This window comes from Macaca fascicularis, chromosome 13 (assembly GCF_037993035.2).
Source record: "Macaca fascicularis isolate 582-1 chromosome 13, T2T-MFA8v1.1".
In the NCBI taxonomy this organism is placed as follows: domain Eukaryota; kingdom Metazoa; phylum Chordata; class Mammalia; order Primates; family Cercopithecidae; genus Macaca; species Macaca fascicularis.
The window spans coordinates 48292156-48304990 of NC_088387.1; the positions used below are offsets into that span (position 1 = coordinate 48292156).

The window sequence follows — 12835 nt, forward strand, 5'->3', positions numbered from 1 at the left end:
TGAGGGAGTCCCTGGGATTGTGAGGCTGATACCTGGATTCTTCAGCCTGCACTCAGCCAAAGGTCTCCTGACACAGGACAGGCAGGAAGACTGCAGTTGTGAGACTCTCCACAACACATCCCCTTCCTGCCACCTGCATGGTTGGTGGCCTGGGGGAATACTGCTATAATGTGAAAGCAAGTCCACAGATTCCTGGTTTAAAGGAACCCAGTGGAGATGCTAATGAGTTCTCCTGAGGAGCTGGCTGGCAACTGCCACCTGGGCCTCCCAGGACCAAATCTAACTGTCCTGGGAAGGTGTCTGGATGCCACAGCCTTGGGCCTAGAGAGAATCATGCTCATCATTCCTCATCAGACTCCATCTTGCCCCTGTGTTCTTTGCAGACCCAGATTTGAGACAACAATTTGTTTCTACTCTGAATAATAATGTCTCACAGGACGTGGAAATAGTCACATTGTTTTAGAGATTATGTAAAGAGCGGCTTAGCGGTATTAACCCTCTCATTTTACAGGTAAATTGGCCAAAAGTGCTTAATTACCTTGCCTAGCAAGAAAGGGAAGAACTAGCAGTTGACCTCATGCACCATGGGTTCTTTTCCCAGTGTCCTCTTCCTGGCAGGGAACCCAGGGGGCAGGATCTGAAAGCTCTGAACTGTGCTTCAGGGCAGGGCCTGCTTGGATCCAGCCTCCCAGGAAGCCTTCTTAGTGGACGACTGGCCCTTGCCAACCTTAGTACTGGGATTTGCTGAACTTAGAGTGAGGCTGTTGAAAACCTTCCTCCATCACTTTGGGCCTCAGCTGTAATTTCAGGCCACGTGAAAAAAAAAATCCTGTTACATTCTGATGCAGTTACTGGGTTAAGTGCTTTATCTCAGTCATCGACTCATCTTTTTCAGAAGTTGTCCTTCTTTATGTTGTAAGTGTTGGGTTCACGTGTAATGATAAATGGCCTGAGGCTTTAATCCCAAAACCGAGAGTGTGGGTGGAGGAAGATCCGTCAGCCAAGGCTGGTGGCCTTTCTCCCCAGCCTACACAGAGTCCCTGTGGGAGCTGGACTGGGGCTGAGAGGAGGCTCTGGATCCGAGATGCCTCTCCCGCAGCAGCCTCTGGGTACACCCGGTGGGCGTCTAACCAGACACCCGCTCCTCAAAGCCCACAACAGTGCTCCCACTACAGCACACTGTGTTTCTAGAGACAGACTACATTTCATTCTGAAAGCCCATTTTCCTCAACTGATGCATTTAAACACCTCGGTGGAGACAATGCATAGCTCCTTGCACCTCTTCAGATGGGAAAGAATTGTTTACTATGAGTTAATCTCAAGTTTTTATTTTCTAAAAGTATAAAAACACATACAAAAAGGGACGCACTCTTGAGAACTGATCATATCATTGTAACACAGAGCCCAATGGACAGGCCACTATGAAGAAAGTATTGCTCCCAAACCATTAGGAATTGTAATCACCACTCTGCTCCAGACTCTTTAGAAGGTACTATTTCTGAAGTACACATGGACAAAGAATAAGCTTTATTCAATCAGACTCACAAAAGTAAGGATTGTGCTTCTCTAGATTCATAAAATAGAATTCCAAGGCTCTGAGGAAAATAAACTTGTGTCAGTCCCAGGGAACTTTTCTCCCCAGAAGTTGATTGGTCACTCTCTGTAGAAGAAAGAAAAGGCAGGAAAGAAGTTAGATATTATTGTCACCAGAGGCAGATGCCACTCCTCCCCGCAGCCATGTCACCAAGGAGAATCAGTGTGGTCCTACTCAAGTCTTATTCATTTTACTCTGCTTCAGAAACTATGGTCATCATATAAAAAATGCTTCCTGAAAGATTCAGGAAAGAGGATCTGTAATCAATATCTATTACTTCTATACAGACACAGATAATCCATCAGTTCCCACATACAGCAGCATAAGGAGAGGCCTGGCCCTGCGATGCTGACGCAGCAGACAGGCGGTGTGGTGCCTGGGGCCTCCCACCTGAGGCACCCGCCTGGGTTCTGGGGCCTGCTCCAGAAGCAGCTCCCATCCCACATCAGTCCGGTGACTGAGGGGGTGAGAAGGAAACAAGTACAGTGAAGGATATGGCCCTTCAGGCACAGGAACCGGTCTGGGTTCTCAGAGAATTAACTGGTAGCACCAATGCTGTCCCGTGAGCTTCTTGGACTTAACAGCACCGCTGACTCCACTGGGACTATGGGCAGGGAATGGTGACAAGTTGGAGGCCTCGGGCCATCCAAGTGGACAACTCTTATGCCTCAGTCAAACGTTTTCCAGTTTAACAGTTCTGGAGGTATCTGACTCACCAGTGAGGGGCATGAAGTCACCACCTGGGACTCTGGAATGGAAACCTGATAATTCTGATATTTCCACCATGATATGTTAATGAACTCCTGTGTGCGAAATTTGGTTTCACTCCAAATTAATGCATGGAAAGGGCCTTACACAATTATGGATGGGGAGCTAAACCTGATTTGAAGTCTAATTACAGATGCCTTCTTCCAAATTTCAATACTGGTCCAGTGCATTCTAAGTTCATTCCTCAAATGTGGTTCATTCTGACTGTATACTCAAGAGGCAACATGTTTTCTCCATTTCTCTTTCCCCCAATAAACCTGATCCATCCCACTATAGACAGAGGACCCACTGACCTTTTTATATAGCTGGGCTCGCAGTCGGTATGACTTATATTCTGATTTTCTCTTCTCTTCTTCTCTCTTTTTCTGTACTTCTGGAAGCTGCTCATAAATCCTTAGAAATGGCACCAGCGAAAGGACAGAAAGTGGGGAGGTTACCAGGGTGCAGAGGCACAAGATCTCCTGTCACCAGCCCTCCCTATGCCTCCCACTCTCCAGGGGCTCATCCCTCCCAGAAAGGCCGTGGGCCTCGTTAGAAACTCCAGCACAGAGAACTCTGGCCTGGGGGCTCACAATCTGGAAAGGGAGAGAGAGAAATACAAACACAATAAAATCCTAATAGTGCTTATGTCTGGGAAAGGAGTGGGATAAAGTGGGGAAAGGAGTGAGATAAATCAGGGAAAGGTGAACTTCTGCTTTCTAATCTACATGCAAAAATGGATGGTTTCCATATAAGATTATGAACAGTGTTACTATTGTATTTGTAAACACTAGCAAAATTATGGGAAAGTACTAAAATGGTCACATCTATAAAACGTTCTAGAGAAGAAACAGTCTTATAGAAGGAGGCTGGGAAAGGCTCCAGAGACGAAATTAGAGGTAAGTTGGGTCTTAAGAATAGATAGGAGTGCCAGGTGTGGTAGCTCAAGGCTGTAAACCCAGCACTTTGGGAGGCAGAGGCGGGTGGATCATGAGGTCAGGAGATCAAGACCAGCCTGGCCAAGATGGTGAAATCCCGTCTCTACTAAAACTACAAAAAAAAAAAAAAAAAAAAAAAAATTAGGTGGGAGCGTTGGCAGGTGCCTGTAACCCCAGCTACTCAGGAGGCTGAGGCAAGAGAATTGCTTGAATCTGGGTGGCACAGGTTGCAGTGAGCCAAGATTGACCCACTGCTGCACTCCAGTGGGGCGATAAAGTGAGACTCCATCTCAAAAAGCAAAACAAACAAACAAAAAAAGGTAAGAGCAGAAAGCGAATGGGGAGAAAGGCAGAAGACACTCAAGGCAGGGAAAATGGGTATTGGTAAAAATGGAGTCGAGGCTTCCTGAAAAGGAGTGTAAAGGAATAGGTGGGAAACAGGCAGGGTGAGGGTGAGGCGGGCTGCAGAGCATCTTGTGGCCACGTGAAAAACATGGGATCTGTTCTAGCAGGGGTTGGGTGGCAATGATTTTAAGTTGGGAGAAACACAAATGTGCATTTGATAAATGCACTCTCATTGTAAATACGTTTCCAACAAAACAACAGTTAAATAGATTATGAAGTATAATGGAATGTATATGTTACAAGTATGTTTCATGTACATGAAACAAAAGTTTCAGAATTTTGAATGTCACAGGAAAGGTTCACAACATAATGTTGAGTAAAATAAAGCAAGATACAAACCTGTATATGCAGTATGATCTACAATTTGAGGGAAGAAAGTGTGTGTTATGCAGGTCTCTGCAAAATTCCCACACCTCCCACCAAAAATAGGACTAGTATTATGTTTAGATGGAAGGATGATAAGTGATATTCATTTTCTTTTTTCTACTTTTCTCTATATTTCCCAGAGTTTTCTATAATCTGGAAAAAACAAATCACTAGATTGATGCAGGGCTCCGCAGGAAACATATTAGAGAAGGTGAAGGTGTCTCCTGAAGGCCACTCTGGAACAAGTACTTCCAAATAAAAGAGCTATGTTCTTTCCTCTTGAAATCTTTCCTTCTCACAGGAACCTTTAAATATCTTTCGTAGAGACAGATGATGACAAAAGATGAGTAACACAGGCTCCAGAGATACAAATCCTCAATAGGACACAATTGAAGGCCAAACACCGGGCTCTAACCCCAGCTGTGACCCTAACTTGCTGGGTCTGGGTTGTACTTTCCTAAATATTAAGAGTTACTAGAAGATAGTTAAGATTCTCAGATGGAAACAGATCACTTCCTTGAAAAGAGGCCACATAAGAAATAAACATGAATAGAAGTAACCTAATGATAATGTGCCAGTTTAAAAACTCAAGTCTCTCCAGAAGATGGGCACTAAATCACCCATATAAGTATATTTCTGGTTGAAAGCATTGATATGTTATAGAAGACGTCCTGCCTGTCTTCCTGTAGGCAAGCTTCCTAGGCCCTTACCGCAGGGACTGCTCTTGCTGAGGTGAGAGTATAAGTAGCGGCCCCACAACAAACCCTGTATAATTTCCCTAATTTCATTTTGTGACTGAGTTAGAATGAAGCAGTGGTTCTCAAATATTTTAGACTTAGGACCCCCTTCACACTCCTAAACGATGAAGATCCCAATGTAGGTTTTATCTACTGATACTGTATTAAAAATTAAAATTAAAAATTAAGAAAAACTTTTTTTAATTCACTTGAAATAAAAATAAGCCTGTGACACAATAACATAAGAAACCTGTATTTTTAATGAGAAATAAAGATGTTTTGCAAACCAAAAAATTTTAGTGAGTGGCACTGTTTACATTTTTTTGAAAACTCTTTAATGTCTGGTTTAATGGAAGACAGCTGGACTCATATCTGCTTCTGTATTAAGTATGCTGTCCCTTCTTGCTCTGGTTAAAGTATGCATTAAAAAAATCCAGCTTACATATAGATTGTTCACGTACTTGGAAACGAGAGAAGTTATTGCACTATTCTTTTCGGGTAACTCTTGATTCTCTTTGATACTACACCCAAACTTGATAAGTGAGAGTTTCTGTTCTTTTCTTTTTTTTTTTTTGAGACAGAGTTTCGCACTTGTTGCCCAGGCTGGAGTGTAGTGGCGCGATCTTGGCTCACTGCAACCTCTGCCTCCCAGGTTCAGGCAATTGTCCTGCCTCAGCCTCCAGAGTAGCTGGGATTACAGGTACCCGCCACCACGTCCAGCTAATTTTTGTAGTTTTAGTAGAGAAGAGTTTCACCATGTTGGCCAGGCGTGAACTCCTGACCTCAAGAGATCTGCCCACCTTGGCCTCCCAAAGTGCTGGGATTACAGGCGTGAGCTACTGTGCCTGGCTGACAAGTGGTAGTTTATTAAAAATTAGTTGCAAGGCAGAATCTGGAAACATGTCAGTAAACTTTTCCTATTCTGTTACATAAATATCCATCAGTCTACCTTGTACTATTTCAATGAATCTTCTATTCCCTGATTTTGTAACAAAAAGCAACAATCATTTGGAAAATCCTGGTCCAGGGAGTTATGCAGCTCTTCCAAATGTTGACAAATTTATTTATGTAACATGAAAAACATCACATTTGTTAACGTCACTGCTTATCTCATCAGAAAGGTCTAAGTACTAAGAAGTCGTCAAGCCCATGGTGGTCAACACAAGTTTTCTAGAATTCTGTTGTTGGCGTGAAAACTCACATTTTCTTTGGCAACAGATACCGTTGGACATTTTCCTGAAGTCACAGACTCACTTTTTCATTTTCAAGAAAATGTCTGTTACAAACACAAGTCAGAATAATTGGTTTTCTGTCAGTTACTCTTTCAAGTAAAAGTCACGTTCCATGAAAAAGGCAGCTGGTTCAGCTCACGACACAAACCATGGCATAAGTGCTTTTCCTTGAAACAGTCATCATCTTTCACTGTGCAAAGGAAGTGCTTCCTGTGTACCTCCATTTACACTGTTTCCTTGTTCTTCCATCACACTCCTGGCGGGAGGCTGTGCAGGACACAATGCCTACTAGACTAGTATCGTTTGGTGCCACTGTCTTGAATAGTGATAAGACACCAATGGTTTTACTCCTCTCGCATTACTATTGTATCATTGGTGCAAATAGCCAACACAGCAAAAAAGGCACAGAACATCCTGGTGTCATTCTGAAATTAATTTTGACCTTGCAAATCGCCTGAAAGGGTCTCAGCAACTTCCAGGACCCCATAGACCACTCTCTGAGAACCACTGGACTAAAGCATCTAAAGCATTCCTTTGGATTGCCTATAAGGGCTGACTAGATAGAGAGTAAAAACAAGATTTCAAGAGGAATGCTTCAAGTCCATGAGATAAATGGTTTTAAAGCACCGTTACTTCAGAAGCATTATGCCAACTAAGAAACTATTCTTATTAAAGCAAGTCTCCAATGAATGCCTAAAAAAGTCAACCTTAACTTATTCTCTGGCATTCTCATGATCAATATATGAATATCTGAAATGAATTAATTTTTTAAAAATTTATTTATTATTTTTTAGATACAGAGTCTCAGTTCGTTACCCAGGTCGGAGCATAATGGTGTGATCATAGCTCACTGCAGTCTCAAATTCCTGGGCTTAAGAGATTCTCTCACCTAAGACTCCTGAGTAGGCAGAATTACAGAAATGTACCACCACACCCAACACTCAAATCAATTAATTAATGAGTAGCTAATGTTCGTTCATCACGGCACAAAATTCGAAAATTATAAAAAGTCAAAAAATCTACTATATCAGTTCTCCTTTCCAAAGGCAATCAGTATTATCAGTTTTTTCTGTCTTCCAGAAACATTCTATGCATCTAAAAGTATACACATCTACATAGGCACAAATACTTATTTTTAAAGACCACAAGTGGTAACAGTGTTCACATGCTTCGAAATTTAATTTTTTAAAAAAGTTTAACTTAATGTATTCTGGAGAACACTGTTATTTCTCACCCTATTGGATCAATTCCTAGAAATGGGATTGCTAAAATAAAAGGTGAGGCCCAAAAACTTATTTAATTTTACTTCAAAATAATCTTTTTTTTTTTTTTTTTTTTTGAGATGGAGTCTCACTCTAAGACTACCAGACTGAAGTACAGTGGCGCTATCTAAGCTCACTGCAACCTCTGCCTTCCAGGTTCAAGGGATCCTCCCTGCTCAGCCTTCCGAGTCGCTGGGATTACAGGAGTGCACCACCACGACCGGCTAATTTTTGTATTTGGAGTAGAGACAGGGTTTCACCATGTTGGTCAGGCTGGTCTCGAGCTCCTGACCTCAAGTGATGCGCCTGCCTCGGCCTCCCAAAGTGCTGGGATTACAGGCGTGAGCCACCGCACCTGGCCTAAAATATTCTTTATTTAAATTTAGGTTTCTAATAAAAAGGATCCTAAGCATGCAAATCAGTGAGGAGTTTTTCATCTTTTGCATATGAGTCATTCATACCATGATGTGCTATTTTTTTTTTTCAGTGCCATAAGTGAGAAATGACTCTCACAACTTTCTCATAATGTTTAAACTTGAGCATAATGCCTTTATTCTGGGTGCAAGCCAGAGCTCCTGACCACTTGTTGGCCTGCTTTACACTTGTATACGTACTCTTGTTTTCTTGGTCTTACCGTTTGGACCTCTGAATCATTTCCTTCTTGCTGATAGGCTTGCTCTTCTGGACAGCCAGGAAGACTAAGCAAGAGAAGAAAGGGTTTTCAGTGGACTGTGACTTAACCCAGAGGGTATGGTGCAAGAGCTGGGAGAGGGAGCTGCTAGGATTTCGTGCCCCTACTCTGAGCTGGCAAGACTGGGTGGGGAGCAATGACCAAGGCAAGCCAGGGTTAGACTAGGGTAACAGGGACAGCAGCCTAAGGCCCTAAGGACCTAACACTCTGTAGCAAAGACTAGGCTTTGAATTAAAAAACTGGCCAGTTTCCAGGTAAGGTTGGATGAAAGAATTAGATAGTGCTTTGTAGTCTTCACAGCTTTCATTATTTTATCAAGGTCTGATTATCATAATTGTTAAGAATGCAGATCCACAGCAGCACACCTGGGTATGTCATCTTGGGAGAGGTACTTAATCTCCCTTTGATTCAGTTTTCTTACTATAAAGTAAATATATTAATAGTATCTACTGAGAATGTTGTAAGCACTAATGTGAACAGTGCCTGGGCAAGATGTAAGGACTAGGTGTTTATTATTAGTAGTATTCTAATTATTACCATCCTAAGAGGTAAGCAAGCCTGGAATCAGCCCCATCTTTTCAGGAAAAATCAATATACTTTTGGAACTAACTTGCTCACAGACACAAAGCTGGTTTAAGACGCAGGGACAGGGCCAGAGTCACTGGGCTTAGTTGGATCATGAATGTGCCGAAGCGGGGGAGGTTCTGATAGCTAAGGTTTGAGTCTTGGCAAGCAAAAGGTCGCTGTCTGCCCATGTAACTGGCCTGGCCTGGCCTTTAGCAGGGCTCTGCAGCACAGCAGCAGACCTTGCCTTCTCTATTCCACTCATAGGAAAGTGAACGCGCAGGGCGTACCTCTCTTGGGCAGTGGGCGCATGCGATTCTGGTGGCCCTGCCGTTCCCTGTCAATATTGAATAGCACATTCCGCTCGCTCTGTAACATGCTCTGCAGCTTCCTCTCCTGGACTATTAACTTCAGGCGCTTTATCCGCTCTCCAGAGCTGGAGATGAAGTCAGGTCTGTGAAACTGAAGCGATTCCTTAAAAAAAAAAAAAAAAAATAGAGAGAAAATGCTCAGCCTCACATTAATGATGCAATCTACTCTCCAAATGCCTGGAAAAACACCACCTGCCCAAGAGGTATGGGGAAGCCTGATTCAAATGCCGAGAAAATATCTAGAGTTGAAAAATCTCCCGACACCTCTCTGTGGGGGAGAGCTCCAGCTTGGAACCCGCAGTGAACAAAGACGTGCCTTCAGCATAGGCCAGGAACTAAGACTATGGCAATTACAACTCTCCAAAACATCAATGCAATACAGCTCTGCCTACAGTGCTATTTTAAAGATCTGTTCAAACAAATACATCATTAATAACATTTCCTTTATCCCCCAAGGGACATATCAGAAGAGACTTGGTTTCCTTTAAATCTGACATGGAGCAGAAACAGCAGTTGAGAACATGAAGGAACACACATGAGGCCATACAAGCGTCAGGCCTCTGGGCCCTCCACACACAAGGACCCACAAGGCCGATAAGCAGAACTGCAAATCCTCCCTCCTGTGGCCTTGTCCCCAGATCCTGAGGGTGATGCACCATCTATGGTTAAGAGTAAGGCAGCCTTTGACGGACGATGAGAAACCCAGCCCTCATGCGTGAAAACAGGTGAACTGCAGAGTGCTAGAAAAGAGGGTCTCGGGCCTACACCTCAGCTCACCAAGTGACACAGCCAGCTTCTCTGTGCCTTGCCCTTCTTCTCCCTACACGTAGGGCTAAAGTTAAGTCAACGTCACTACACCTGCAGGGTTGCTCTCACAAACGGCTTCAGTGGGTCTCTGCCATCCTCTCTGCCTGGGCCTGCCAGGGAGCCCCGACCGTCCAGGTGCTGCCCCTGCCAGTTCTGCTCCCGCAGTGGCTCCCTCCACGGCTTGGTCTTGGTTATTGGTTCAAACCAGGAGACGCCAGGGCCCCAAGTCTTGGGCACATTTTCCTTCTTTGATCCAGACTCCACATTTTCCACAGGAACAAACCAGGAAACTCCTACAGGAAATAGTTTTTAGAAGGAAAACAGATTTTTCGCTTTTTTACAGCACCACCCAGCTCTCATCAAGGACATGCATATAATAGAGTCCCTCAAGGGTCTCAGTTGTCAGCAGCCACAGGGTGTCCTTGAGTCTGGTTTCACTGCAGGGATGACTGTGTAACTGCAGTGCTGGACTTTGAAAACCTGACAAGGTGGTGGCTGGGGGTAGGTGGGGACCACATAGAGTCACTTGGAAACACACAGTCAGCATCGCAGGGGACTTGAAATTCACTAGTTTCTTTACTACAAGATCTGGAATGAGAAACTGACCTTCATGAGAATTCTTCTTGTTCTTTTTTAACTTTCTGTCTCCAGGATAACTGGTAAAGAGCAGTTTTTCTTCATGTTTTTCTTCTGACCAAGAAGTCACATCACTGTCCTCTTCCAATTTAGCCTCGCTGGAACTTGGAGTTGGGAAAGTTATCCCAACATCTCGAGTGTGTTTTTTGGCACCGTTCACAATCTCCAAGTTACCTGAGGGGAAGGATCATAGGTGTCTCTGGGAGTAACCTTGAGGCTGAGTTGACAGGTTTATTCAAGTGAGTACGTGAACCCTTTTTAATGTTTCAAAAATACAATCCCTTTGTGTGGGATGGAGGGATGGGAAGACAGAGAGAGGAAGAGAAGGAAGGACAGGAGAGAGTAGGAGGGAAAAAGAGGGAGAAGAAAAAAGAAAGGGTTTTATTTGTAAGTCATTTTAGGTATTAGAGGGAAAGAAGAACAAATATGGGTTCAAAGGGTAAAGGATTTCAACTCTGATCCCAAGTCAGAAAGACAATAAATACTTAGATTCCTTTTGGTAGTCACCCAGGTAAGGGAGAGGTTGACAGAAGTAAAGACAGGATTTGAGGGGAAGAAACAAATCAAGATGAAAGTTTATTTATTTTTATTTTATGAAACCAAAAGGAACAGAAAGGCAATAGCTAAAAATCCTCCTTCCTACTTCTGGTCTTCATATATTCTGTTCACAACCCCATATGGTTCCAGAGAATTCATTTGGCACATTTAAGCAATTCTCTTCCCTCCTTTATTTCTTTCATTAAAAAAAAAAAATTCATATTGTAGTATGCTATACACTGTTCTGTACCTTTTCTTAAAATCAATTATATGCCTTGGAGATCTTTCCATGTTAGTCCAGAGCTTCCTCATTCTATGCAGAATTTCATTCATTATCTAGATATACAATAATTTATGTAATCATTCAGTTATTGAGGAACACCTAAATTCATTTTAATCTCCTGCTATAAATGATGTTTTAGTGGTTAATTTTGTACACTATTTTGCACATATGCAAGTATATCTTTAGGTTAAATTCCACATATTCATAGTATATAGCAGACATTTCAAAAGGAAAAATGCTGAGTGAAAGTAATTTTGATAGGAACTTTCAAATTGTCTTTCATAGTGAACCAACTTCTACTCTCACTGGAATACACAAGGGAACCCACTTCCCTACACTCTTGCCCACAAACTTGCCATCAAACTTGAATTTTTGCCAATCTGATAAGATGAAAACTGGCACTTGGATATAGTTTTATCTTCATGTCCTTTATTATGATTGAGGTTGAGTATCTTATATGTTTAAGAGCCATTTCAATGTATTTCAATGAAAAAGTTTAGATTCAAGTAATTACCTGCTTGTATGCCCTTGTTTAACATGTGTGCATTTTGCTTGTTGCAAAAAGTAGAGTTCGAGCTCAGGAAACTACTGGCAGAAGAGGAAATAGAGTCAGAAGAAATCACATGGTTTGCTACCTAGAAAAATAAAATAGATCTTGTTATTATTACCTGCAGTCAATGTCACAGTTACCCACAGGATAAGCAAGCCAACAAGTCCTCTTTCTAATCCAATTCAAACTGTTGAGATGCATTTAGAAGAAGCTTGAGATACTGTGAACATGCTGCCTTGTATCTGTGATAGGGAGAATGTTGTAGTTGGATAGGACTGAAGCTGCTGTAAGGTGGTAAGACAAAAAAAGCCTGGCTATTTTCACTGGGCTTGGAAAAACTCTGAAGAGAATGCTAGCCAAACATTAGTCTGATGTATCTTCAGAATGAAACTCTGAAGTGACACCTGCATATAATTTTCATGTGAGATAAAGAGGGCTGGAGATAGGTAAAAAAAAGTGATGAACTGAAGACAGTGCTCTCCAATTAAGAGCCGACTCAGACACGTATATTAAGACAAACACCAAAGACCTGCAAGGCTCGTGAGACGTCCTGATGAGTAGAGTATTGCAAAAAGTATTAGAGAGTCCCAAAGCCCTTTTAATTATGTTCAGAGCAAGTAGAGCAATGAAGGCAATTTCTGAGATTGCAGCTGATGGTGGAATGTCAGTAGATGACAAAAAGATTAACAAGATATAGCTGAACACAATATTATAGTGTAAAATAGTACTTCTTAAACTTGTTCATTGTTAATATCTCCATCGTTAATAAGGACAGAGGGAGGCTAACCCAGAATAATGAATTGGAATCTCTAGGGGAAGGGTCTGGGCATCTATATTTTGAATAAATGCCAGGGAATTTTCTACTTAGGCAGGTCTGGTGGAGGTAAATTAAAGCCTGGGTGAGGATGGGAAACTGAGGATATCTGATCCCTTGAGCTAGATAAACCATATTCCAGAGTCACAAAGAAACTTGTAACAGAATTTTGGTGAGGAAGATCTATATTAGACAGTTGAAGAAAGGAAATACTTTGTCAGAAAGGTAGGCATTGCAAACTAGTGGGATGAACACTGATGACATGTAAAACTTAGGATGCATTACGAATCAGATAATTTGC

At 42.3% G+C, this 12835-nt stretch overlaps 1 protein-coding gene across 6 annotated transcripts in view; it reads right to left on the reverse strand.

Annotated features, from left to right (window-relative positions):
• Positions 1-1315: 1315 nt before the first annotated feature.
• Positions 1316-12835, reverse strand: part of ALMS1 (ALMS1 centrosome and basal body associated protein) — a 221754-nt gene continuing 210234 nt past the window's right edge. For 4 of the 6 annotated variants that reach the window (XM_065526944.2, XM_065526945.2, XM_015433540.4 and 1 more), the window contains 7 exons: positions 11685-11805; positions 10321-10524; positions 9766-10007; positions 8827-9010; positions 7916-7979; positions 2656-2755; positions 1316-1660 (listed from right to left, as the gene is read on the reverse strand). In XM_065526944.2, coding sequence (XP_065383016.1) covers positions 1616-1660; positions 2656-2755; positions 7916-7979; positions 8827-9010; positions 9766-10007; positions 10321-10524; positions 11685-11805 — 960 coding nt within the window. In that variant the 3' untranslated portion in view covers positions 1316-1615. Of the gene's footprint in view, positions 1661-2655; positions 2756-7915; positions 7980-8826; positions 9011-9684; positions 10008-10320; positions 10525-11684; positions 11806-12835 lie in introns of those variants that run through there. The other 2 variants (XR_012422187.1, XR_010580408.1) reach the window with 2 other exon arrangements.